This window comes from Falco naumanni, chromosome 6 (assembly GCF_017639655.2).
Source record: "Falco naumanni isolate bFalNau1 chromosome 6, bFalNau1.pat, whole genome shotgun sequence".
Lineage (NCBI taxonomy): Eukaryota > Metazoa > Chordata > Aves > Falconiformes > Falconidae > Falco > Falco naumanni.
In genome coordinates this window covers 73,714,921-73,741,791 of record NC_054059.1, presented here as the reverse complement: position 1 = coordinate 73,741,791, position 26,871 = coordinate 73,714,921, and the positions used below count along the sequence as shown (strand labels likewise).

The 26,871-nt window shown below is 51.4% G+C and overlaps 1 protein-coding gene across 1 annotated transcript; it reads right to left on the bottom strand.

The window, feature by feature from the left end:
• Nucleotides 1–1,385: 1,385 nt before the first annotated feature.
• LOC121089807 (zinc finger protein 512-like) lies at nt 1,386–26,861 on the bottom strand. Its single transcript, XM_040597394.1, is given in 15 exon segments — nt 1,386–2,904; nt 2,906–3,196; nt 3,665–3,763; nt 4,241–4,303; nt 5,617–5,718; nt 6,396–6,590; nt 7,223–7,390; nt 10,503–10,601; nt 11,913–11,999; nt 12,374–12,498; nt 14,391–14,474; nt 19,260–19,352; nt 21,333–21,541; nt 22,869–22,927; nt 26,785–26,861. Coding segments are annotated over 15 exon segments (1,731 nt in total). The 5' UTR covers nt 26,806–26,861; the 3' UTR covers nt 1,386–2,868.
• Nucleotides 26,862–26,871: the final 10 nt, after the last annotated feature.

Genomic DNA, 26,871 nt, shown 5'->3' with positions numbered 1-26,871 from the left:
TGTAGGAACATCCATGACAGTGTTTCCAGCCTCTCTCCAGGTGCCTTGAATTGCCTCATGCACCAGGCCTGTGTGTGCTTCCCAGGATGCTGCCTGGTGATTTCCAAGGAGGCCCCGTTTCTTTTGCTGAAAATAAACCCACACCCCCAAAAAAAGACTGATGCCTTCAGCTATTTACAACTCGTTTTGTCTTGCCAAAACCACATCTCACCCACATGACTTGCCATTATTTCAGGCACAAGGCTCACCAGGTTGATGGACTTCACTGATTAACTGGGATTCAAGGGAAGCAAAGCATATCAGCGCCACGGCCATCCTACCTGCAAATCCTGGCAGGAACCAAACCTCCCCCTCTCACTCCGAGATGTATAAACGCATGAAAGATGAGGAGGAAGGCAGGCACCCAAATCACTGTCCCTCTGTATTACGTACTGAACTGTGAGGCTGACATACAGTTGTGTACATGGTAGGTGTATTGAAAGTTGCAGCTCCTTAGAATAGCTCCCAATACAATCCACAGTGTCTGAAAGACATCAGAGGGACCGCAGTCTGCATGAATGCCTAGACAGGAGCCTCGCAGGCAATGTCAACACAGCAAAAACCTCTCTCAAGGTTTCCAGGCTCCAGAAAAAAACATCAGTAAAACTTTATTTACATGCTCACAAATGCTGAGAACTGCTTAGGGTTCCTGACACGGGAAGTTTTCCCAAATTACTCAGTATGAAAGAAGTGGGGGAGAGGCTGCAGAAGGACTTAGGGAGACACTCTTTCACATGCACAATGCATATAAGTGCAGGGATGTTCTTGCAGCTTCCCAAGAGAGGGACTGGAGGTCACCAGCAGCAGGGGAGAGCACTCCTGGCAGTAGGGCTCCTGGCACCTGTGCCTTTCCTGGCATGAATTACCAGCCTCTGAGAAAAATCTAATGGCAGCTTGAAGAGCTCAAGCTTGGGTGTGCTTTCAGTTTGCCTTTTCTTTCCTTATGCTTTTCTTTTATGGTTGCAATGCCCCTATCTTTTTTTTCCAGGAAAATCATATTTCTCCTTTTAGGCTCATCCACCCTTTCAAGTAGAGGGCACAAACCACATTTCTCCTTCAACTGCTGGGGATCAGGACAAGCTGAGGTCAGTTACTTGGAGCACCTTCCCATGCTGCCTGGCTGAGCAATTTGCAGTGCACAGCTGCAACTTGAGCGGCAAGTGCTGACAGGCCTGGGCCCTTTGTGTCCCTGCTTTGCAAAACTTAAGGAGGAGGGCAGAGGGGACTAAGATGCTCCTGTCCTCAGGTGTCACCAGTCCTCTATGCACCACCTCCTTGAACAGGTGCTATCTTGAGGACAGGAGACCTCCCCTCCCCTCCCCTCTCTCCTCTTTTTTTTTTTTTTCGCATGGAAGACTGGCATCTTTAGTGAGGGGAGCTGAAGTATCACACTAACCTGCTCAGAACATAATTACAGGTAACCATGTTCCTTGTTACAGGTAACCTGCTTCCATGTGTTCCTGTCTTCACTAGGGTGCTGGCACTGAGGTGGCTAACAGAGAAGCTGCAGGACTGAACTTCAGAGAGTTCTCGTCTGGGTGTGAAGACACAACTTGCCTCTCTAGCCTTGGGGTCACTCCCAACCACCAGCCTTCATTTGGCTTTGCATTTTCCAGCTCAGCCCTGCGATGGACATTGCAAACACACTTCTCCACTGCATGTGCTCTCTTTGTACAAAATGTCTGTTTCCTACCAGTGTACTCAGGTGTGGCATCAAATCATGCCATGTTTCCTCCCTGCCAAACTCTCATGCTGAGCCCTGAGGTCTCCCGCTGCACTTGTGTCTTTCTTCCCACCAGGAGATGGGCCCAGGGCAGCGCACAGGCATTTTGCAGATTTCTCTAGCTGGAGACCTGGGCAAGTAAGCTGGGGCAGCCCAGTGTGGCAGGTGAACACAAGGAGACAGCAACAGCTCAATATTTAACTGTCTGCATTACTGATTACAGTGAAGGGCTGGCAAGGTAGGATGAGGTGAGTTGCAGCGAGCAGTGCAGCCTCAGTGCCCTGCCCCTGCCCTTGTTGGACCCGGACCCAGCCAAACTGCAGCGGTACCTGGCTCTGGGCCCTGCAGACGCTGCTTGAACTGAGCATTTATTTATTCCTCATTGAACTGGAAGACCCCTGACATACATTCAACGCCCAGTGCTACAGAAGACAGATGCCAGGGGAATACTGGTTTCCTGACGAGGGTAACTACTTCCAAGCAGACCAGAGCTCACGTGCTGCTGTCTGGTGCTGAGCCTAAACACCAGTGTCGGAAGGAGAGACGGTGCCTTGCGCAACAGACTGGAGCACACGCTAGGAAGGCCTTTGCTCTTCGGGGGCAGCCTTGCTGACAGCAGCCAGGACACTGCCAGGGCAAGCTAAAGCCTTTCTGTTCTGCACAGCACTGCTTCGTTTGTGCATGTACTGTGCAAGAAAGGGTTCCCCACTTACTGAGACCTAAACGGTGCGCTAGCCAGTCCCTTATAGGGAGAACTGCTAGAAAAGAACCCTCATCTCGCCCATCAGAGGAAGACGACAAAACAGACAGCTGCTGTACTGGAAACCACTAAACAAGCAACTAATGCGAGCCAAACTGAGACTGTAACCAGAGCAGGAACTACACCGGCTGCCCTGCTAGTGCCACTGTCCAAGGGAACTGCACCAGGAGAGGCAGCCTCCCTACCACAGCTTTGGTTTGAAGTCTCCCACAACTGACCAGAGGCAACAGTTTCAGAATCAAGGTCACTGAGCAGAATGGAGTCACAGTCCCAAAGACATTCAGTTGCTCGTATTAGCACTGTGGGTTATGAGCGTGACACAAGTGGGGCTTCTCACTGAGAAGCTTTAGGATTGCTCCTGCTCTTCTTCTAGGGCTTTACTTCCGGCCTCGCTTGCGGCTGCTTTTTGGAAATTTGGCTCTCCGTGCAACTTGTGGCTGCCCCTCCTCACTGCTCACGCTCTCATTGTCCACCCGCCGGGGACGACCTCTCTTACTTCTCGTTTTTTCAACTCCAGCAACGGGGAGCTTCTTAGAAGCCAGGGTCCCAGTACTCTTCTTTTTGCCCCGGGTCAAAGGACGTTTCTTTCGTTGCTTCCTCTGCTCTTCTCTCTGGCGGATTTTCATTAGCTTCTCAAAGCTTTTGGTGGTAGTTGTGTTCACATCAAACCAGTCCTGGAGGGTTCAGAAGGCAACAGGTTGGTACCCATGGCGAACATACCGTACAAAGCCTATCAGAGCTTATAATAAAGCTGCCTCCTGGGACAAGGGCTTCCTGAAACCTGAGATCTGGAAAGGCAGCTGCCTAACAAAGATCTGCTTCCCGATGTTCCTCCTCAGGTGTTGCCCTGTCTCAGAGGATTCAGGCTTGATTTGGCAACTGCCTGGCTAAAGGCATGGAAAAGGCTGAAGAGCTGAACCGAGCAGCAGCAGCTTGGGACAAGACACGCGAAGCAACAACGTCTGTTCCCCAGACCAATGCGTAAGTTTAAGCAAACCAAAGGCCCCGCCAGCCTAGGACCCTGTCCCTAGCAGTGAGCAAGGAAAAAATAAAACAGGGCAAGCATCCAGCATTTCCTTCCCAAGACACCCTCCCCCCCTCCGACAGCCTGGGTCAGAAGACTTCCATTCTGCCTGTCTTACCTCAGCATGCACAGAGTTGATGTGATACTTGACCCCACTCTCTGAAACGAACTCCTTCTCACACAGGAGACACTTGTATTTACCAGCCACAAAGTCTCCCTGGCACCAAAACAAAAAAATCCATCACCACTTGCTGCCAAGAAGGCTGACGCGCCTATATATTGTATTTGACTCTTGCTCAGATACAACCCAGTAGTAAGAAACTCTTGCTCGTACCAGACAATGCTTTAGCTACAGGAGCGCTGACCTTATGCGCCGGCTATGCCCACAAAGCGTACGACTGCTCTGTGAGATGTTACAAGGTCTCTGGCACCATACCTGGAAAAAATGCTCTTGTAGCTGTGAATCTACAGCTAGGACTGCAGTTTCACTAAAAGGCAGCCCATTAAGATGCCTCCTCCTTGCCTCAAGCAGTGCTTGCAATGGCAACGCCGTTAGCACACAGCAAAGCCCTCAAACTGTGAGGAACTCAGATCAGCAGATGGCTGGGCAACAGCTTCAACAAGGAGACAGCTGAAGGACAGGGACAGTCCGGCTATCGGTATAACAGACAGTGAGGACAGGAAGGCTACCAACCAAGGTGCACGTGCCGAGGTGAGATTTGAGTCCCGAGACGCTGCCGTATACAGACTCACAACCCTGAAATGGTAAAAAAAGGGCACGTCAGCAAAACTCAAGTTAAGAAATCACTTCTTCCCACACAACAAAGTCTTGTTCTCCAGAAGACAATTCCAAAAGGGATAAGAGAGGCAGGGGGAGGGAGACACCGAGTCCTACAAAGCCAGAACGTTTCTGCTAAAAGGACCATCAAAAGAGACATAAGCTTTCAGCAAGTGAAGTGTTTCTGAGCGCATTTCGACATCTCCAAGAGACTCCTGTCACAGTTACTTTCACCCTCTATTAAAGCTTGAGTGCAACGACAGAGTTTGCGTTCTGCCTAAAGTGCAGCAGAGATTAATTTCAGGCAGAGCACAGGGGCAAGAACAAGACGCTTCAACCTCTCCTGCCCTGCTCACGTCCCTAGGGGCACTGCATCCGCATCAGCGGTCTCAGCTAAAGGGCAGCTTTGCAGGCCTGCCCCGCGTGGAGCGTTGGGCATCACCCTTGCGATACTCGGTCCCATGCAGCCGACATCCCAGGCACTGAAACAGGAGGGAGCTGCAAGACATGCTTCTGCATTACTCGTCGGTGAAACAGGACAGCTGCTTTCTGGAGACAGCTCCATACACAGCACCACAGTGCAATTCTTACACTTGGAAATGACGCAAGGCTGAAAACTGGGGAGAGAGTGCTGGGGATGGGGTAGGGCAGGGGGACGGCATTGTTTCTACATCCAAACCTGGATGGAAGCCGCCACTTGGCTACCTGGCAGCGTGTGTCCCCTGTATCACATCTACCACCGTCTCCACCAATGGGGACTTTTCTTCTCAGTGGATCTGACTGGTGGCTGGTGAGTGGGATTGTAAGAGACCAAGTGCACATGCATAAGCGTCCCTAGAGCAGGACAACAGCGCCACGCAAGAGTCTTCTGTAGCTCGTTTCCAGCTTTCAAAAGAAAACTTAATTGCTGTGCCAGACACAGCTCCTCTACTCTTACATTTCCATCTCTACTCCTCCCTGCTTCCGTAATTAGGTTTAGTGCACCTGCTAGACAGGCAGGGGCCTGACATTTTGCTACTGCTCAAACCTCCAAAGGGGCCGGCTCCCAGCTGGATGGGAAAGCTGTCCAGTCTGACACCAAGTTACTGGCTCTGAAGCAGACAAACACATCCTCAGAGGCATCACCCCTCCAGCAACAGTCCAGACAGTGTCTTGGTGACACTAACCAACCGTGGAGCAGAATGTGTCGCCCACAGCGAGACAAACTGCAATGTCAGGGTTCTGGAAAGCTGTTGGCTCACACAGACCTGAGATCTGTCCCCTTGGAGGCTTCAGAAACACTTCAGGATTACCTGATTTGGGCAGTGGACTCTTCGGTACATCTTTATCTCCGTTTTCCATTTGCACAGCACGTCTTGACTAAAGGTGGGCAGTCCGGGACGAGTATATTTCAGCTGAGATAAAGAGACGGACTTGAAAGCTGGAAGCAGCGTTGGCTACGCAGAGTGCCAAGTATGGCCCTTTCTCCCCCAGGCTGTGAGACAGAGGTGCTATTTCTTGTCCTGCGCTAACAGCCAAATGCTCAATAGCCAATCCTTTCCTGTCTCACTGACTCTCCACAAACATAAGTGAACCTGGAACACCCCCCACCAAGGCCAGAATCCCCAGACTTTGACTACAACCATCCCTCTAACTGTACTTGCCCCGCCCAAATCATGAACCACCCTTTACCCTTGGGTTTCCCTTACAGCCTAAAAGACGCTCCTGGAAACTCTGCTGCCTGAAAAACTATGAACTATCACTGCAGGGCAGCAGCGACCTGTAGCCTATGACTTGCCAGCAACATACTGCCTACAACTGCCTTCATTACTTGTGCCCACTGAAACTGACAGCGATACACCTGGGAAGTCATTATAGCCTGCCTGGATGAAATACTTACACCACAGCAACTGCTGCTGTAGCAACACTGTAATCTAAGACCAGGGAGAGCAACACCTGATCCCTCCCACAAGACAGTACTTCTTCAATACTTGCTTTCCGTGGGCCACTGAACACTGGCAACACTGGGTAGATGCCAGCGCAAGACTCATCCGATGTGAAGAAAGACTCAGACCCTAGACAGCATGTCTACCTTCCGGTCATCCGGAATCAAGTCCTGCAGAACTTTTCTCTTCGGCCACTCTCTGGCCAGCTCTTCTCCAGCTAGCTCATGGAGATAGTAGATCGCCGCCTTTGCAGATCTCCTCTGAACTCTGCCCGTGTTGTTTGGCTCACCTTTTATTTCCTTCAGGCTCTCTGTTCTTCTCTCCTCATGGAGGAAAGGGACCTGCAATGAGGGCCAAAGAAGGTGAGCCTCCTTCGGTAGTTCCCACTTCAGTTACACTAAAGACTGTCAAGAAATATTCTGCCAAATCCCTCACAAAAATGCTGCTGCGGCTGTGGTTCGCTCTCACAGGCACAGGACAGAAGCGCACCCCTCTAGCGAGACAGACCCCCAGATCTACTCAGAGGGGTCACAGCACTAAGGCTCAAGCAGACAGTTCCATGCAGCCGCTGGTCTTGAAAGGATCGCACCGTTCCCTCTAACGCCCTCATGGACAACAAGCAGAGTACTGCCTGCTCCACTCCAGTGTTGGGTCTTCCAAGAGCAAAAGAAAAGCACCTCACAGGTTACACATGTTGGCGCCATTCTTCCATGGAGCAACAGTCAGGCTGGGGAAAGTTTACTGCTGCCACGGTGATTCACTATCAAAAACTTCATCCTAGTCATGGAACAGCAACAGCTGCTGCTAGAAGGAAAGTGTCAAGGACACAATACTCCAGAGAGACAGAAAAACACAAAGATTTGCCAGGCCTAAGTACCCACCCTACCAGCAGACAAAAGCCTATGTGTGCTGCACGTCGGGATGGCTCAAGTACCACCAGGCTATCGGGATAACTATGGCCATTTGCACTTACCGGCCCATGCTTAGATCGCAGATGGTAGACAAGTCCTGCCTTTGATTTGTATGCTTTTCCACAGTGATGGCACTTCATAGCCATTTTCTCCAGCTCAGAAGCAGCCTTCCCACATTTTTTAACATGATACAGGTATCCCATTATGGTCGTGAAGCTGCCTGTGCAGCCCTGCCAATGCAGAAGAAAAAGGCATGGAAGAAAAATGCTCGCCAAGTGATCACACGCCCACTGTGCATAGGATCCACAGCTTGCTCACCAAAGTACTGGCACTTTTCCTGCCACACCAGAGACCATGAGGTAGCAAACCTTAACGTTCACCTGTTCAGACGGACAAAATCTGGGAGAAAGAACTGGCTCAGATGGGAGAAACTGTTTCTTACAGCTTCTTTGTAGGTAGTGCGCAACAGAAAATGTCAGGATGCGGACTGAAGAAGCAAGGTGTAAAATGAGGATGCACAAAACGGGAAGATTGAATTCAGATACAAATGCGGGAGGTGGGCAGAAAAAGAGGGAGCTTTTACACTTGGTTGGCCGGCCAGACTGTCTAGAGCAATAGCAACGCTCGGGTAATGGTAAATAAAACTTTCAGCTCCTCCCAGGATACAGCTATTGCCTCCTGCTGCAGTGGAGGACAACAAAAACCCCCAATGGCTCCAGCGGATGTCACTTACTAGAGGATCTCCTGACACCGAATCCAGTGATCAACTTGACACTGAGCTTGGGAACAGAACAAATCAAACATGCATCAGCCAGGTTTTAATATTCTTAGATGTATCCATCTAAGGGAGGCCTCCATCCCCTTCTCTAGCTGTAGCCAGTCTCAGTACTTTCAAAAACCAGAGACACGCTCACACAGTTAATTGTGTGTAAAACCATCTTCCCAGCCATCACAAACAACTGAGGAAGAGCAGAAGCACACATTCATAAAATGTGTTTGGTGCACACAAGAAACAATGCAGTGTCCTCTCGATCCCCCTTGAAGACACCAACACATGAGACACCCAAAGAGCTCCAGCTGACCCCGCTTGAGCACAGGGGTTGAACTAGGTGACCTCAGCCGGTTCCCTTGCAGCCTTAACCATCACCTAATGCTGTCAGCAGTTTATAATACTGTTGCAAGTTAACACGGTTCTCCTTTAACTTCTTCCTCCCTGACGCACTCCACTGAATGCATTTATAAAGTCATACCTTTGCTGAACCTACATTTACAGGCAAGCAGACAAGGCAGCAGAACAGAGCTCCAGGTCTTTGAGGACCCCTTCCACAGAGTGCAAGAGCTCTCGATCCCCAGGTGTAACGTGCCTGGCTGTGTAGGGTTAGAGTCACAAAGGCCAAGATGTGCCCAGAACTGAACTTGGCAAAGGACACAAAAAAGAAGAAGGGCTACTCTAGGTATGTCAGCCAGAACACAAAGGTCAAAGAAAGCGTAACCCTGCGATGAACATGACCGGCAAACTGGCAACAACAGACAAGAAGGCGGAGGTACTCAGCAAGTTTTCTCTCAGTCTTCACTCCTGCCGCACCTCTCGAGCGGATGGACCTCAAGGCGAGGACTGGGGGAGCAAAGTCCCTCCTGCTGGAAGAGAAGATCTGAGAAGGTCTGAGGCCACCTGAGGCACCTCAGCGTACCTAAGTCTACGGGACCTGATGAGACGTAGCCCAGAGTCCTGAGGGAACTGGCTGATGTAGTTGCCAAGCTGCTCTCCCCGACACCGGAAAAGTCATGGCAGTCAGGTGAAGTCCCTGGTGAGCGGAGAAGGGCAAAACCCCCATTTTTAAAAAGGGTAGAAAGGAGGACCCTGGCAACTACCGACCTGTCAGCCTCACCTCTGTGCCTGGCAAGGTCACGGAACCGATCCTCCTAGAAGCTACGTTAAGGCACATGGAGGACAGGGAGGTGATTCCAGACAGCCAGCACGGCTTCACCAAAGGCCAGTCCTGCCTGACCAACCTAGTGGCCTTCTGTGATGGAGTGACCACACCAGGGGACAAAGGAAGAGCTATGGATATGACCTCCGTGGAGTTCTGTAAGGCCTCTGACACGGTCCCCCACAACATCCTTCTCTCTAGATTGCAGAGATATGGACTTGGTGGACTACTCGGTGGGTAAGAAACTGGCTGGAATCTCACATCCAGAGAGCAGTGGTCAACAACTCAGTGCCTGGGCGGAGATCAGGGACGAGTGGAGTCCCTCAGGGGTCTGCACTGGGTCCACTACTGTTTAATGTCTTTGTCAGTGACACAGACAGTGGGATCGAGTGCAGACGACACCAAGCTGAGTGGCACGGCTGACATGCCTGAGGGATGGGATGCCATTCAGAGGGACCTGGACAAGCTCAAGAAGTGGGCCCTTGCGAACCTCATGAGGTTCAACAAGGCCAAGACCAAGGTCCTGCGCCTGGGTCGGGGCATCCCACGGTATCAGTACAGGCTGGGGGATGAAGGGATTGAGAGCAGCCCTGCCAAGCCGGACTTGGGGGTACTGGTGGATGAAAAACCGGACACGAGCTGGCAGTGTGTGCTTGCAGCCCAGAAAGCCAAGCGTATCCTGGGTGCCATCAAAAGAAGGGTGGTCAGCAGGTCGAGGGAGGGGATTCTGTCCCTCTGCTCCGCTCTGGCGAGACCCCACCTGGCGTGCTGCATCCAGCTCTGGAGTCCTCAGTATAGGAAAGGCATGGACCTGGTGCAGCGGGTCCACAGGAGGTCCATGAAAAATGATCAGAGGGCTGGAACACCTCTCCTAGGAGGGAAGGCTGAGAGAGTTGGGGCTGTTTCACCTGGAGAAGGGAAGGCCCCGGGGAGACCTTACTGTGGCCTCTCCATACTGAAAGGGGGCTTACAAGAAAGATGGGGACAGACTTTTCCGTAGGAGCTGTAGCGATAGGACAAGGGGTAACAGCTTTGAACTCAAAGAGGGTGCCCTCTGACTAGACTGAAGGGAAAAAAAAATTTTACAAGGCCGGTGAAGCACTGGCAGAAGTTTCCCAAAGACCTGGTAGGTGCGCCATCCCTGGAAACATTCAAGGCCAGGCTGGACAGGGCTCTGAGCAACGTGGTCTAGCTGAAGAAGCTCACTGCAGGAGGGCTGGACTAGATGACCTTTAAAGGTCCCTTTGAACCCAAATCATTCTACGATACTCTGTCTTAAAACATACCTAGGATCTTGAAATAAATCCAGCTTTAGCCAGCCCCACAGCAGACCCAGCAGAACTCTCATAACGTTTTATATTCATGCATCTGACGCTGTTTAATTCAGGATACTTAGCACAATGCAGCTTACCTCCCTCGTACACTTGAGTTTCCCCATACGCTTCAAAACCTTCCGAAGGCGGTCTCGCTCAAGCTGCTCATCCAGTTCTCCTCCCTCCTTCACAACTGGCTAAAGCACAGCAGAAAGATGAAAGAAAAACATAGGGTGCTCAGCATTTACAGCTCTTCTCACAGGGAATTCACTAGTCAACACACAACTGAAGGAAAGCTTCCAAAACAATTACATCTCTGCAACTTAGGATTTTACAAAAGTGTATCTAATACAATGATCACGGTCTGTCTATATCCCAGAACAACTGAATTACCTTTAAAGGGAGTAAACTGCCTGAAAACCACTTTGCAGATAAACATTCTAACATTTAGATAGCTATCTAGGAACAAAACCTTGCTAAGAAATGGTCCCAAGCCACAGCTGCTGGGAAGGACAAAGGTATGTATTTCCATAATTACTTTGGTCCTCTTCTGCCTGTGGGAAGTACTTACTCATCTCTGTCACGCACCTTTAACATTTCCTGGGCCTGCCATTTCCACTTAGCCCAGCTAAAGCTAAGCCGACTAACTACCTGTAACGGTTATTCACCTGTGCGAATCTATAGCTCAAGTTCTTGTCTGTTCTCTCTCCAATGGTTACTGTTTATTATTTCCTACACTACCTAATAACAATATTACGCTTGGACTGAAGAGAAAGTTAGAACAGAGTGACAGACCTATTCCTCAGGGTCAGAGCGTGATCCCTGGCCTATTACGTTTACTAATACAGCTGTAGGTTCAGAAACCACAGTACTGAGAACCACATAATAAAGAACAGTAACCAATTATCTAACCCAGGGGTCCTCAAACTACAGCCTGTGGGCCGGATACGCCCCCCCAGGGTCCTTAATCCGGCCCCCAGTATTTACAGACCCCCCCTGCCCAGGGTTGGGGGGGAAACCAAGCAGCCGCAGATCGCTTCCTGCCACTTCATCCGCGCGCTGGCCCCCTGGTTAAAAAGTGTGAGGACCCCTGATCTAAACCCTACCCATACTTCCCAGTGACCTTTTCAAAAGTTCTAATTCTTCACAACTGCAACAGGAGACATCGCCCTCTTTAAAGTAACAGCAAAGAGGAAAAGCAGACTGTAGCATTCCTATCTTTACAGTAAACACAGACAAGAACTAAACTGCTTAACTAAAAACCTAAAAACTAAACAGTCTAAACACATATTCACCCCCTCTTTCTAAGATGCAGGACGGCTACCATCTCTCCTAACACTCTCCTGTTTTTTCAGATGTTAAAACTCACAGGAAAAATAACAGGCAGAGAAGATTGGAGCAGCTACATCACAGGAAAAAACCACCATGCTCTGTTACTGTGTGTGCCGGGGAAGGAACCCAAAACTCTCTTGCCTGCAGGGTTTTTAGATGCACAGCAGTCATGTTACCTGATTGTTATGGTCTGCCATGACATGGTATTTCATCCCTCCTAAAGACTTCAGCTGCTTCCCACAGTGATGACATGTGAACATTTCCTAGAAACAAACAAGGACACGGTGTGTGCAACTGTAAGCTAACCAAAGCAGTGGGAGACGCTTTGGGGGAAAGGAGCAGGAGAGCAGAACATTTTGTTTGTGCCTGGTAACTGCCCATCAAGAACAGAAGAGATTTTAGGGAGCCTAACATTCAGGGGAACAATAAAATAGCTACACCTTTGTTCACTACCCCAAACCGCCAGCAAAAGGCTAAGCCAGAAGCACCAAGCGCAGCCTCTTACACATGTACAAAGGACTCTCGCTTAGAGACGTGATGATGAGATGAAACCCGTTCTAAATGCAACACAAAACAGCGTGCAGGCAGCAAGCTGAAGAGGATTAAAGAACACCTTGCTCATCTCTCGTGTTCCTACCTGCCTGCAATTTACCATATGTTTCTTCAGTCCTTCTACAGTCTTCCTCACCACAGCCCGGCATGTTGGGCAGGTAACTCGGCCTTTGTCCTGAATTTCCAAAGACCACCGCTCTTCCATACTACCTGCCAAAACAAAAGGTTTGCAACAGACCTGCAAACACAGCATCTTTTTTTCCCCCTTCGACTTGCACAATGAATCCTAGAACGAAACAGGTCACACGCTACCAAACTCGTGTCCAGCTACACTTCAATAGCTTTAGCTCATTTGCAGCTTCCAGTGTGTCATGGGATGAGGCACACGTCACTCCTTTTGGGAGATCGTTTAATAAAAACTCTTTAATCCTACCATCTCCTTGCAAGGAGTGTTCTTCCACTTGTGCAGCAGAGATTTTTCATCCATTCACTTGTAGTTTACACAATTACTTCAGCATGCACAGTAAACTCTCCTTCTGGCAAAAGGGTTTCCACAGGAGAAGCAGCCACAGGTGTGACCAAACAGTTTCAGACAAAGTCCACGGTTTGCTTCTACTAACCAAATCTTTAGCACGCCACTTACGTTAGCCAGCCACCTTGGCACCAAAAGTGAACAGAGCGACACCACCGGGCCAAGATCCTCAAGAAACAGCCAGGGAAAAGTACCCTGTGTGGCACAGTCTCCAGTTCCTGGCCTGTTTGTGAAGGGCCATACGCCACAAGGGTTATAAATTACTGAAAGGGGTTCTGGGAAGAAAGTGGCTTAGCAGCCATCTGCCCAAAGTCTTATCATCAAAAGATCTAAAGGCTTTCCCCTTGGCCCAGTAGTATCAGGGAGGGGCTGCCCCTCCCCAGGTGGCTGCGGGAAAAGCCTGTGAATCAGACAGCACTGGGCAGAAAACTGGGCTATTTCACGAGTGCTGTGAGCAACACATCCCACGTCATTCCACCTGCTGAGCCAAGGCTAACGCTGTTCTCCTAGGACGGACTGCTTGAGTCTCTGCCTGCCAGGTTACCACAAGAGGTGACTTGGCAGCAACAGCGACGGAGTTTTTCCTGCAAACACACTCTGCTGAGTAAAAAAGTATACATATTTTTGCAAGCTGTAGAGTTGAAACTATTTCAACGGGCTTTTGCTCTCTTCAGAAAGCAATTCCCCTTCACCGCCCCACTGTGCAGGGGTAAAACCACCTGGAACTACACTATTAGGCAGTATGCAGTCCCTCCAGTCTTGCTCTGCAGTACTGACACAGCGCCAGAAGGACAGCAGCCAGTTCTTCCTTGTCAACAGTATAGTGAACAACAAGATGGATACACCAGAAACACAGCTGTTGCTCAGATTCAAATCCTAGAAAGAATCACGTTTATCTTTCAGCTGCCTCGAGGTTTAACCCCAGCCGGCGACAAAGTACCACCAAGCCACTCGCTCCCGCCCCGGCCCCACTCAGGGCTGGGGAGGGGAATCGGGAAAAGGGTAAACCTCAAGGGTTGAGATAAGAACAAGTTAGTAACTGAAAGAAAATAGAATAAAAACTAGAATAAGCATAACAACTACTGGAAGGAAAAAGAGGGAGAAGTGGAGAGGAGTAAAATCCAAAGGGAGGGAAGTAAGAAATAACTCTCAACAACCCCCAAACAAGCGATGCTCACCACCCGCTGACGAATGCCCAGCCAGCCCCCGAGCAGCGCTGAGCAGACCCCGGCCAACTCCCCCCAGTTTATGTACCGAGCACAACATTCTGCGGTGTGGAATATCCCTTTGGCTAGTGCGGTCCAGCTGTCCTGGCTGTGTCCCTTCCCAGTTCCTTGTGCCCCTCCAGCCCTCTGGCTGGCAGGGCCCGAGGAACTGAAAAGTCCTTGACTTTGGGATAAACACTACCCAGCAACCACTGAAAACATCAGTGCGTTATCAACATTGCTCTCACACCAAAGCCAAAACACAGCGCTGTACTAGCTCCTAAGAGGGTAAGTGACTCCATCCCAGCTGAAACCAGGACACGCTGCTTCATTAACAGTTCTGAGCAACTGCTGCTTCTTCTTACCTGGGCCATAGGTTTCTGGTTCTTTCTGAACACAGGGGCCTTTCGCTCTGGAGTTCTGTTGCGTTCCAGCTTGCTGTTTTTTTCCTGTTAGAACACAAACAAGAAAGACCAGAAGACTTAATTTCGCGAGCCTTGTTACAAAAAAGCAGAGTCTTTTTGCTAGGATGCTGCTACTCAGCCTGCTGTCTCAAAGCTACTCATTCAGAAATGTTCAATGGTTTTTTTATTGTTTTTTTTTTCTTTGAGGGAACGTCAAGATTATGTTCCCTACTCCCTCTCAAAATCCAAAGCTACTTACAGCTGCAGGCATTAGCCCCATCCAGATATCTGCTATCTGTACGGTTGTGCATACACACAGCTCAGGGGATGGGAACTCTTCACACTGAAACATCCCCTGTTCACAGTACGGCTGAGCCAACCTAACGACTTGTTGGCAACCAAATGGGACAGTCCCGTTCCTCTACTCATTCCTGTCTTCTTTAGGCTAAACAACTCTTATTGTTTCAGGATTTTCTCACGGGGTTATGTTTTTTTGCTCTCTTCTCCCTGGTCTCTTCAGCTGGTCCACACACTTCCTGAACTGCAGTGTCCACTGCTGAAGCAGCACTCCAAGTGTGACCCTGCATTAGAGCACAAGAATTACTTCACATGCCTGACAGTCTGCATCTCTGCCCAAACACCTCAGCATGACATGTGCCTTTTCAGGAACAAGCATGACGCTCTCGGTCCTTATTCAACATTTGAGCTGCTATAAATCTCAAACCCTCTTCTGAAGAACCGACACCTAGGATGTTGCTCTTTGTCTTTCAGCTGCGCTAGTATTTCTTCCCAACTACAGCGTCTTTAAGTTTACACACTATATTATATGCCATCCTGTTCTTCAAACTGCTTCTCTAACATCAAGACCGCTTTCAATTTCAGCCCTTTCTCCACCGCACTTGCCATCCCTTTCGGCTTTGTGCTGTCTACATATACTTCCAGGTCCTTGGTGACAAAAACAATGGTTAGAATCGAACCTAGGACAGACAGACTGCGAACCATCATTCTATACTTGTTTCTGTTTCACAGAAATCACAGCGAAGTTATGGCTGGAAGGGACCTCCTGAGATCACCTAGTCCAACCCCTGTGTTCACGCAGGGTCAGCTAGAGCAGGCTGCCCAACAACACGTCCAGTCAAGATTTGAGTACCTCCACTGATGGAGACTCCACAACCTCTCTGGGCAACCTGTGCCAGGGTTTGACCACCCTCACAGTAAAAAAGTCTATCCTTGCCTTTGGGTAGAACCTTGTGTGTCTTCATGTGTGCCCGCTGCCTCTTGTTCTGTCAGCGAGCACTACAGAGAAGAGTCTGGCTCCCTTCTCTTCACTCCCTCCCACCAAGCGTTTATACACACTGGTAAGATTCCCCCCGAGCCTTCTCCAGACTGAACAGTCGCAGCTCTCTCAGCCTGTCCTCATAGGAAAGATATTCCAGTCCCTCGATCATCTTTGCAGCCCTGCACCAACCTCTCTTTTGTATCAGGCAGCCCAGAACTGGACACGGTACTCTGGTGCTGAGCAGAAAGGAAGGATCACCTCCCCTGACCTGCTGGCAACGCTCTTCCTAAGGCAGCCCAGAATGCTGTTGGCTGCCCTTGCCACAACAGCGCGTCTTGCTGGCTCAAGGCCAGCTCGCTGTCCTTCGGGACCCCGACGTCCCTGTCTGCAGAGCTGCTTTCCACAAAGTTAGCCCCCAGCATATGCCGCTATGTGGGGTTATTCCTGCCCAGCTGCAGGACTTCACACTTCTCCTTGATGAACCTCAAGAGATTCCTCTCTACTCAAGTCTCCGGCCTGTCCAGGTCCCTGTGAACAGCAGTACACCCCTCTCGTGTACCACCGCTCATATCACGTGTGTACGTGCTGAGGGTGCACGCTGTCCCACTGCCCCGGTCATTAGTGAAAATCTTAAACAGCACTGGCCCCAGCATCTACCCCTGGCGTACAGCGCTAGTGGTGTGCCTCCAACTCGACTTTGTGCTGCTGACCACAACCCTCTGGGCCTGGATTTTAAGCCAGTGTTCAAACCACTGGACCGTTCATCTATCTAACCTGTACTTGGCCAGTTCACCGCCGAGGATGTCGTGCGAAACAGCACCAAAAGCCTTACTAAAGCTGACGTGAACAACATCCACGACTCTCCCCTCATCCGCCAAGCTAGTGACCTCGTTGTAGAAGCCTGTCAGGCTGATGAAGCAGGACTTGCCCTTCGTAAATCTATGCTGACTACTCCCAATCACCACCTTGTCCTTCATATGTTTGGAAATGATTTCCGGGACGATTCTCTCCATCGCCTTCCCAGGGACTGTGGTGAGATTGACCGGCCTGTAGCTCCCCAGATCTTCCTTCTTTCTGTCCTTGAAGACAGGAGTGATATTTGCTCTCTTCCAGTCTTCAGGAACCTCTCCCAGGTGCCATGACCTTTCAAAGATAATCAAGAGTGGCCTCACAATGACATCAGCCAGCTCTCTCAGCGCTCAGTACAACCCGTCAGGCCCCATGTAACTTCAAATCATACAATCACAGACTCATTTAGGTTGGAAAAGACCTGTCAGATGCATCGAGTCCAACCGTTAACCCAGCACCGCCAAGCCCACCGCTAAACCACGTCCCCAAGCGCCACATCTACGGGTCTTTCAAATCCATCCAGCGGTGGGGACTCCACCACCTCCCTGGGCAGCCTGTTCCATACTTGACCACCCGTTCAATGAGGAAACTTTTCCCAACATCCAAACTAAACCTCCCCCAGCACAACTTGAGGCCGTTTCCTCTTGTCCTGTCACTTGTTACCTGGGAGAAGAGACCGACCCCCGCTGGCTACAGCCTCCTCTCAGGTAGTTGTGGAGAGCAGGACGGTGTCGTGTGTGTCCCCCGCTCCCGAGTCTCCTCTCCAGACTAAACACCCGCAGCCGCTCCCCATCACACTGGTGCTCCAGACCCTTCCCCAGCCCCCTGCCCAGCTCTGGACACGCTCCGGCACCTCAGTGTCTGTCTGGGAGTGAGGGGCCCAAAACCGAGCCCAGGACGTGAGGTGCGGCCTCGCCAGTGCTGGGCACGGGGTGACAATCACGTCCCTAGTCCTGCTGGCCACACTATTTCAGGCACAAGCCAGGATGCTCTTGGCCCCCTGGGCACGCTGCCAGCGCACAATCAGCCCGCTGTCGACCAACACCCCCAGGGCCCTTCGCGCCGGGCAGCTTCCCAGCCACTGTCCCCCAAGCCTGCAGCGCTGCGTGGGGCTGCTGTGACCCAAGGGCAGGACCCGGCACCGAGCCGTCTCCAGCCTCATACCATTGGCCTCGGCCCATCGGGCCAGGTCCCTCCGCAGAGCCCTCGAGCAGATCTACGCTCCCGCCCAACCTAGCGCTGTCTGCAAACTGACTGAGGCTGCACTAGGGCCCCGCATCCAGACCACTGACAAAGATACTCAACAGGACTGCTCCCAGCACCGAGCCCCGGGGAACACCACGCGTGACTGGCCACCAGCGGGTTGTGTCTCCATTCACCACCACTCCTTGGGCTCGGCCACCCAGCCAGGTTTTACCCGGTGAACAGGACACCTGTCCAAACCATGAGCAGCCCCTTTCTCCAGGAGAATGCTGTGGGAAACCTTGTCAAAGGTCTTACTGACGTCTAGGCAGACGACACCCACAGCCTTTCCCCATCCACTACAGCGGGTCACCTTGTCACAGATGGAGATTAGGCTAGGCTAGCCAAGCAGGACCTGCCTTTCATAAACCCACACTGACTGGGCCTGATCATCTGGTTGTCCTGCACGTGCCGCAGGATGGCACTCAAGATGATCTGCTCCATAACCTTCCCCGGCACCCGAGGTCAGACTGACCGGCCTGTAGTTCCCAGGATCCTTCTTCTGGCCCTTCTTCTAGGTAAGCATCGTATTTGCTAACTTCCAGTCAGCTGCGACCTCCCTGGTTAGCCACGACGACGGCTGGTAAATAATTAGGTAGGTCCCGTCTGTTCAAGCACTCTAACTTCACCCTCCTTCACCCAGTGTAAGGCTCCCTTGCTCAAGACCCTCCCTCTGGTCTCGGGCACCCGGCATTCCTGAAGGATTCCTGTAACTCATCAAGACTGAGGCACAGGAAGCCCCGAGTACCTCAGCCTTTTCAACACCATTTGTCACCAGTTCCCCTGCCCTCTTCAGCAATGCACTCATGCTTTCCCTGGCCTTCCATCTGCTGTTCACATACTTGTAGAATCCTTTCCTGTCCAGATTCAACTACAGGTTGCCCTTGGCTTCCTTAACCTCATCCTTGCAAGGTTGAACGGCAGATGTATACTTCTCCTGCGTCACCTGCTCCTGCTTTCACCACTCGTACACTTCCTCTTGCACCTCACCACTGATTATCAATCCTCTGAAGGCATGAAAGGCCTATGATGTCCAGCTTCCCCCCACCGCCACCCCTGCCCCGGCCTCTGTCTCTGCGGTAAAAGAGCATTAAAGTGGTCGGCTTTGGTTTCTCCTCAACAAACCCGTATTGCTGTTATCATCTACTCATTCATCTCCAGAGGTTTACAACTAAGTTCTCTGATTATTTAGTCCAGAATCTCTGGGGAAACTGAAATGAAGCACACTAGCCTGTACTTCCCCTGCTTCCTTTCCTCCCGCCCTTTGCTGGACTTTGAAGAGACTGAAATTACAACAATCATCTCCCACTGTAAAATCAAAACTAGCCAACTGGCTCCTGTAACAAAACACCTAGAATCCAAAATAGAGTTGGAAGACAGCAGGGGATAGCGTTTGGGCATGGAGGAAATCTGAAGCGCCTGGAGGCTTGCAACTAGGAATTACAAGTTATTTGTATTACCCGAAATCTTCTGCTTCTTCTTGGGAGAGTCCGGAAGATCTTCGCCTTCCCCTTGCTCGGACTTCCTCTTGCCTTTCAATAGTACTTCTCCTGCTAACGAGTAAGAACAGAAACGATTCACTTTCATCATTCACTCTGGGTAACAGCTTTGAGCCTGCTGCTGCCTCAGCTTATCCTCGTATTCAATACTCCAAAAAAAAAGGGGGGGTGGGGGGGTGGGGTGTGTGCAGGAAAGTAGATTTTGTAAGGCACCTGGACACCAGTGAGCTAGAGACAGCCTTTGGTCTCAGTAACATCTAGGTACTCCACAGCCTGCGATCCTCAGACACAGCAAATATGCAAGAAACAGTGTCACAGCACGGCCTGGGAAAATAACGCTCCTCAGGAAGCCAGCCAGAAGGTGCGAGGTTATGTCATAAAAAGCTCATCTGTGCGCACACACAAAGTAGCACAGAGAAACAACGGCAGGTGGGAACCCCAGCTAACATCCTGCCTCCCCTCACTCTTTCCAGGCCTACCAAAGGCTTATCTCCACGACCACAGACAAGTACAGAAGCACGACGGCAGGCAGGGGAACACAAATGATGGTCTCAAAGAAACAGACACCTTCTTCCCAGGTCTGTCCCAGCAGACCCACCAGGATGAGTCCCTGGGAACCACCCTCTGCAGCACCCTTTGGGAGCGGGAAGGGAAGGGAGCAGGGAGAGGGGAAGAGTGTGGTGTTAACACCTACGGTTAGGTGACACACGGGATGCCAGCAAAGAACAAGTCACGGTGACACCAGGACTGGGATGTTTAGGAGTGGGATCAAAGGAAGGGAAAGGCTGAGGATTACCTGATTGGGGGAGGATCAAGTGCGGGAAAGCAGAGGTGTAAGAGGATAAAAAGGACCACTTGCTTGTACAGGTGGTTGGTCTGTACACAAGCCTGCTCATGCCTGACACCAAATCAGAGGGACCAGGGGACAGCAGTGTCTGAGCATGTGAGCCTGTCTGTAAGGAGGTCTACACCAGTGACTGGCGTGGCTCTGCAGGCCTCAGGGGCCAGCATGTCCACGCACCAGCAACTGAGTAGGCCAGGATCCAAAGGCCAGATACAGAGCAGAGCAAGTGTTTAAGTCCAGCTACAGGAGAGATCCACATTGCACTTGTGCGTGCACACACAAACATACACATACCTATATACACGCACTTCTTTCATATGCACGTTTTGTATATGCTTCTCTTCTCCCACCAACACATCTTCATCCTGATCAGCCAGACAGGCAAACAGGATGGAGGCTGTTGGGGCTGTTTGTGCGAGTGCTCAGCGCGCCTCTTTGCGCTGGTCCGTGTGGCTGGCTGCGTGGACAGGTGGCAGCCCTGTGTTTGTACCTACAGCAATACACGCTTAGCCTCCTTACTGGTTCGACCTGGGGGTGTGGGGCTGCAGCAGCCTCGGTTCTATCAAGGCGCCAGATTCGGCTCTCCCCACAACAGGATGGGATACACATCCTGACTTAGAGGCGAGAAGGAAGTACACTAAAGAAGAGCAAAGAATTGGCTCTCCCCCACACGAGAAGGCTGGAAAACAGCTGCCAGGCTGGGAAATCTGAGCATAGGACCCAAACCACTCCAAATCCAAAAACAGTCAGTGACAAAAGTGAGAAAAGAAATGAAAGCATCCTTAATAAAAAAAAACAACAACAACTACCAACCACAAAACCCATGCCTAATCCAGAATACTGCTGAATGAACCCTTTTCTACATCTTTAGCGATGGTTGTTCTAGTTTTGAAGCTCTCAAAGCATATTCCTGATACGACTGGCAGAACCCTCATATACACCTCTTCTACGGATAAAAGTAGGTTCAGTCACTGAGTCATTGATTTCAAGAGACAAGTCACTCAAAAGGAACCCTGTAACCTCAGAGAATTTCACCTATATTTCTGCAGTGGAGGAAATCCATTTCTCCTGATGCATGAGTGGCATTACCAAGCTGGGAATCTGTGGCATGTCTTTCAGAAGTCATCTAAGCTCTCATCAAAGAACCACAGAGAAAAACAGGTTTGCATCGAGCCAAGAGCCACGAGTACCTTTATTTTCTGAAGATTTGTTAATGCTGGTTTTTACTCCTCTTGTTTCCAACCAGTAAGCCGGCCTGCGAATGGCCCGCTTGCTTCTGGACTCTGCACTTCCGTTCACTCGACCCTGTGGTGAGGCGGAAGACACGCTGCTGCCTGTCTCATCGCAGTTACTGCTCAGTCCTAGGACAGTAGTTTCCACCTCCTCAAAGTGCTTAGACCTGGAAAACAACAACTCAAAATCCTGTGTACAGGTATGCATACATACACGCACAACCACAACAACCGGACAGACAACACCCCTCGCATCTTCCCAAGCGCTCTAAAATTCATCGCGCAGTTCCCCGAATCGCCTCGATTTCCTGAACTGAAAAGTGCCACCCCAAATGTTATCTTTCAGGACGTCTTTTTAGAGAATGACATTAAAAAGCTTTTGAGAGGAACAGAAAAAAAAAATAAATCCATCCTGCCTCAAACCTCCAACTTCGGAAGCAGGCACAAGTTAAACCCCGTTTAAAAATACACAGTTGTCCTTCAGCAACCCGAGGAGAATATAGGACTTCTTCTGCAGCCCAGCGTTACAAAACAGACCTCTTGCATCCCACAAAGGGCAAGACCTGCTTCAGTACCTATTCTCAGAGCCAGAGCTGACACTACACAATTAAAAGACTTAACGCTAGAAAGAATCTGAACCAGCAAGGGCTTTCAGCAATGGAGACAGCCTTACAGTAGATCCTACAAATCGCACTACATGAAGATGAATTTAGACAGACAAGCCAGCAGCCCCGATTTTTCTTCCTCGAGATCAGAGGGAACTTGGCTTCGCTAGTCTCAAGTATTTCTCAACAGCCCTGAAATGCCTGGACATTTACACTACCGTAACACGACAGCAAAACGATTAGGCGTCAAAGCAACACAGAGAGTATCTATTCTCTGGGCAAATACCATTAACGTGCGAGAGGAGAGAACAGAAAACAGAAACACTTGCCAACGTAGCCCAGTGCTGCCACAATTCACAAACTGAAATAAGTAGATCGCTTAACGATGACGGTGATGGGCGTCCCAGCAATACTCTCCCACGTGCCGGGTTGTGGAGTTCACACGTTTGAACGCATCCGTACTAAAATCAGTAGGTGGGAGGCGTTGATGGTACCAGGTCAGATCAGTATAGACTATGTTTAAGAAGGTACCGCAGAAGGACGGGGAGAGGAATTCTCTAGTTAAAGCCTTTCACAGTTGCAATCACGCTCAAAATACATAGATTTTGGAACACCGCTTGGTCTCAAACATAAAATATTTATCTTCCCAGTGCTAAAACCCTTTTGAAAACAATCAATGAAAGCTCATACCCCTTTGTGAAGTGTCAGAAAAGCACCTTTCCTACAAACCAATGAGCAAAGTCAGTTGAGACGCTCATCACACAAACCAAAATCATCGCAGCTCTGAAAATTCAGAATATCGTGCACAGACCAGATACGGTTTTCCAAGAGGAATCCCTCAGCTTATTTCTTGCCCTCCCATCAAACCACGCAAGAAACATTCACATACCTTTTGTTTCCCAGAGACCTCTTGACCTTCTGTTGCCTGTGATGTCCAGGCCTGCCGTCCTAACAAAGTAAGAACAATTTACATTAGTGGCATAATTTTTCTTCTTTATGCACGTTTCACCGTTCAGTTAAACACAGTCACCTGCACTCTGAGGACGTGCATACCATCCTTTGAAAAGGAAACCACTGTTTTCTGCAACCAGGAAGCGTTTAACCTGTTCAACTCGCAGATGAATTACGACTGGCATCAAAAGAGGGATACGCCTTGCTACGCTCCCCACACAAAAGCCCATCCTTCCTCTTGCAACGGGGCACGAGGGAGTGTTCTTTGTCTCCAATGCGTCCAGTGGTACCTGCTTTCTGCCCCAGACTTGACCACGCTGTGGGAAAATCACCTTGAGGGGGGCAATTAGAGAAAATGGGGTCCTGACAGAAGCGCCATACTCCAGAAAGCTTTTTTAGGGTAAAATACAGCTGTCGCTTGCAGGATGCTTGGCATGCACGGAATCTACATCACCACAGCTCCCCAAGCAACACACCCTGCCAGCTCAGCACATGCTGATAAGTGACGGAGGATGGAGCAGAGACACCGCGGCCAGGCTCTGTTGTGCTATCCCGCAGGAACAGCAACTTGATGGCACCACACAGTTGATAAGCTGCGTACCAGTTGTTGCATGAAGAACCCACGAGATGTCCGCGGCCAGTCAACCACTGTGGCAAAATGACTTTCTTCAGATGAAATAATCTCATCGTAATACTAACGCACACCTCCATCTCAAAGTTACCGGCCTCCAAGGAACTACTACACCTCACTGGGCACCCGATACAAGTTAGTAACCATAAAGTGTATGCCTGGAGTTGCTCAAGCTCCACCTAAATATGACGGAAAAGGGCTAGTCCTGGACTGAAATCAGTCCAGGCGGGGAGGAGGAGGGCAGGGGGGATTGCTGTCTAAAGCCCTGGATTACCCGACTCCGATTCAGTGTCCACAAAGCTAGGTCAATCCGACTCACCCTAAAGTTGGTACGAATGAAGGGACTTCGAACCAAGGCAGTCAGCCTTGGGGAGGAAGAGACACACAGAACAGACAGGGCAAAGAACACCGTCACCTAAGTTACACAGAAGGAAGCCTTCGCATGAGGGAAGTACTCGCTAGGAGAGAAAACAGGACCCGAAGGTGTTGCAGTCCACTGACACCAACAGAAAATTAGCTGAAAATAAGATAAAGCTAATCGTGGTAGTGGGAGATCGTCACCTCCAACTCAAATAGCCCCCCCCAAAAGAGGGCAAAACCCCACCTGAGGAGCCCACGCAGTTAGTAGAGAGCTTCAGCAGTGCTATCTCCGGATGCGTACTAATTTGCATTAGAAGCGAGAAGCTTGTAACCAATCCTATGTACGATAAACGAATATGCAATACACTACAAAGTAAAACAGGTGGGCAGATGAGGGGAGAAGTTAGGGAAGACTTCATCCTAACTTCTGGGATCCGTCAACAGGCTGCACCCGTCTTCTCCCCCACGCGGACGCCAATAATAAGACAAAGTAAGAACTTGACCTTATGCGTGCTAAATAACTAACTCATGCTAGCTGTTATTAGTGATTATAGTTTGGTCGTGTATGACTCCAAGCTCACTTTTGCAGACAGTCTCTATCACCAGCAATCACAAACCCCAACCGGTCACCATCTTAGATTAGTAAAGAGTGTTATTCCGGAAGCTGTTAGCGTTAATCCTTTGTGGACGCTAGCAGTAACCGGCAGCGGGTAAAATATTCGTGGGCAGACCCACCAAGGGGTCCCACCTGCTGTTGTTGGCGTGTTCCCCTGAACAAGTCGCTCAAATCGCCCTCCGATCCAGTGGGACTGTTTGCTGAAGGGTCCCTGTAACGGGATGCTGACGGACTGGTCAGGCACAAGGGTCCCGGCTTTCCTGGGGCGCTGACCTAACACTAGGGGTCGAGAAAAATCTTCCCCCATGCCCCCACGCTTCACGTGACACACATGATGACAAATGGTTTAGATCCCAACTGACTAGCTTTTACACGGCACTTGTTTACACGGCACAAAAATCAATGCCCAGCAGAAGTATATGAAATGCCAAAGACGTAACCTAGGAACAGAGGGTATTTTGCCAAATACAGGAACGGGCTAAGAAACTTTGGGGGGGGAGGCGAGTTCAGCAGGGAGAACGTGGCTTAACTACCCGTCGTCTTTACAGAAAAACTTAATGCACATTATCAGCTGGACCATGCCATGAAGTTAGTTGTTAGAAAGAAATGCTACATGTTTTCTGGGGAAAACAGCACACAGGGATATGACAGAATCGGAAGAAATCGTAAAACTTGCGATGACTCGTCAGGAGGAGATGCTGACAAACTGCGGGTGCTGGAGCAGAACTAGGGAATGGGCAGCTTCCAGGCAAATGAAACTCACCACTAAGAAAACAAAGGCACTGGGAAAAATATAACTTTCATCTGTCTTTTACGCTCTCGCCATCTCATCTGTACACAGGAACAAGTAGCAGTTCACTCTTCCCAGGACCACAGTCAGTGAGAGACAGCCCAGCCAACAGCTAAGAAACTCAGCAGACGGCAGCGACATCAACTAGATGAATCCTTAAACCGTGACCACAGAGCGTCAGACGGTCCTTGGGTCTCCAGCCCCAGAGTCTCTGCTCACGGGAGGCTCAGGGGAGGAGCAGGAGAGAACGCCACAGCTGCTCGATCAATGACTTCACGGTCCTATTTGGGCTTCTCTGGAAGGAAAGGCAATGGGATCTTTGCGCCTGTATTACTTCGAGGCAGTTTATGCGCAGCCAAGAGCGGCGGCTGGGAAACCCCTACATCGGAACCATGGAGAAACCTCACTGAGGAGCAGCTACAGTAACAAACCAGGCCTGCGACGCTGTAATGAGAAAACCGAGCAGACGGGCAGGCGCAGCCCGCTGCCGTGAGCCGGCCTCACCTGCCACCTGCGGGACACGGGTGGCTGACAGACACGGCACATGTTTTAAGGTGGTTCTGTGGGGATTTTTCTTTCCAGGAGTAAAACACTTTCCATAAAAGCGGAGACCTGTCTTAAATGTTTCGCTCCCGGTTAAGGAGAGGCAATCAAAAAGGGAGAGCAGGGATGAGCCGCCGAGGCGCCCTCTCCGGGAAGCTGACAGCCGCGATCCCGAAGGGGCCTTCACAGACAGCGCCGCCGAGGCCCGCGGGGTTCCCACCCGCACGGCGCGCTGCCCACGCAGCACGCAGAGGCCCGACGCGCACGGGCAGCGGAGCGGCCAAGCGCCCCGCCGCGGCGGGAGGAGGCAGGCAGGCGCTCGGCGAGCGGCCGCTGCTGTGGCCCGAGCGCGGGCGGCGGCTGGAGACGGGCTGCCCCGCCGCAGCGACCGCGGGAGGCGGCGCCGAGCCCCGCACAGCGGCTCCGGCCGAGGCCGGGAGGCCGCCGCGGCTGCCGAGCCCGGCCCCGGCGGCGGCGTCGACGGCAGCCCCCGGGGCTCCGCGCTGCCGCGCCTGTCCCGACCCCGCGGGGCACGGGAACGGCTTCGCGCCCTTCGCGGGGCTCCCGGCCCGCGGCCCCACGCGCCGCCGCCTCCCGCGACGGAGACCGTGCGGGCAGCACGTGCGGCTGCCGCCCCGCTCCGGACCCGCCCCCCGGCTTCAGCCTCGGCGGGCGGCTCTCCGGGCGGAAAGCGGGCCTGAACGCCGCCGCCGGCTCTCCGGGCGGCCCGCAGCGAGCCCCGCTCGCCGCCCGGCCACGGGACGGGGCGCGGCCCGCGGGCGGCAGCGGCGCAGACCGGGGCCGCTCGGCTACTCGGGGCCGCGCCGAGCCCACTCTGCGCCCGAGCCCAGCGAGACCCTCGGGGCGAAGCGCGAGTCCCGCCGGCGGCGGCCAGCAGCACCCCGGGCACTCACCGGGCCGCCGCCGCTCCGCATGGTGCCGCCGTCGCCGCCACGTCAGCACGCGCCCCGCACGGCCGCGGGGTCCCGCCCTCCCGCTTC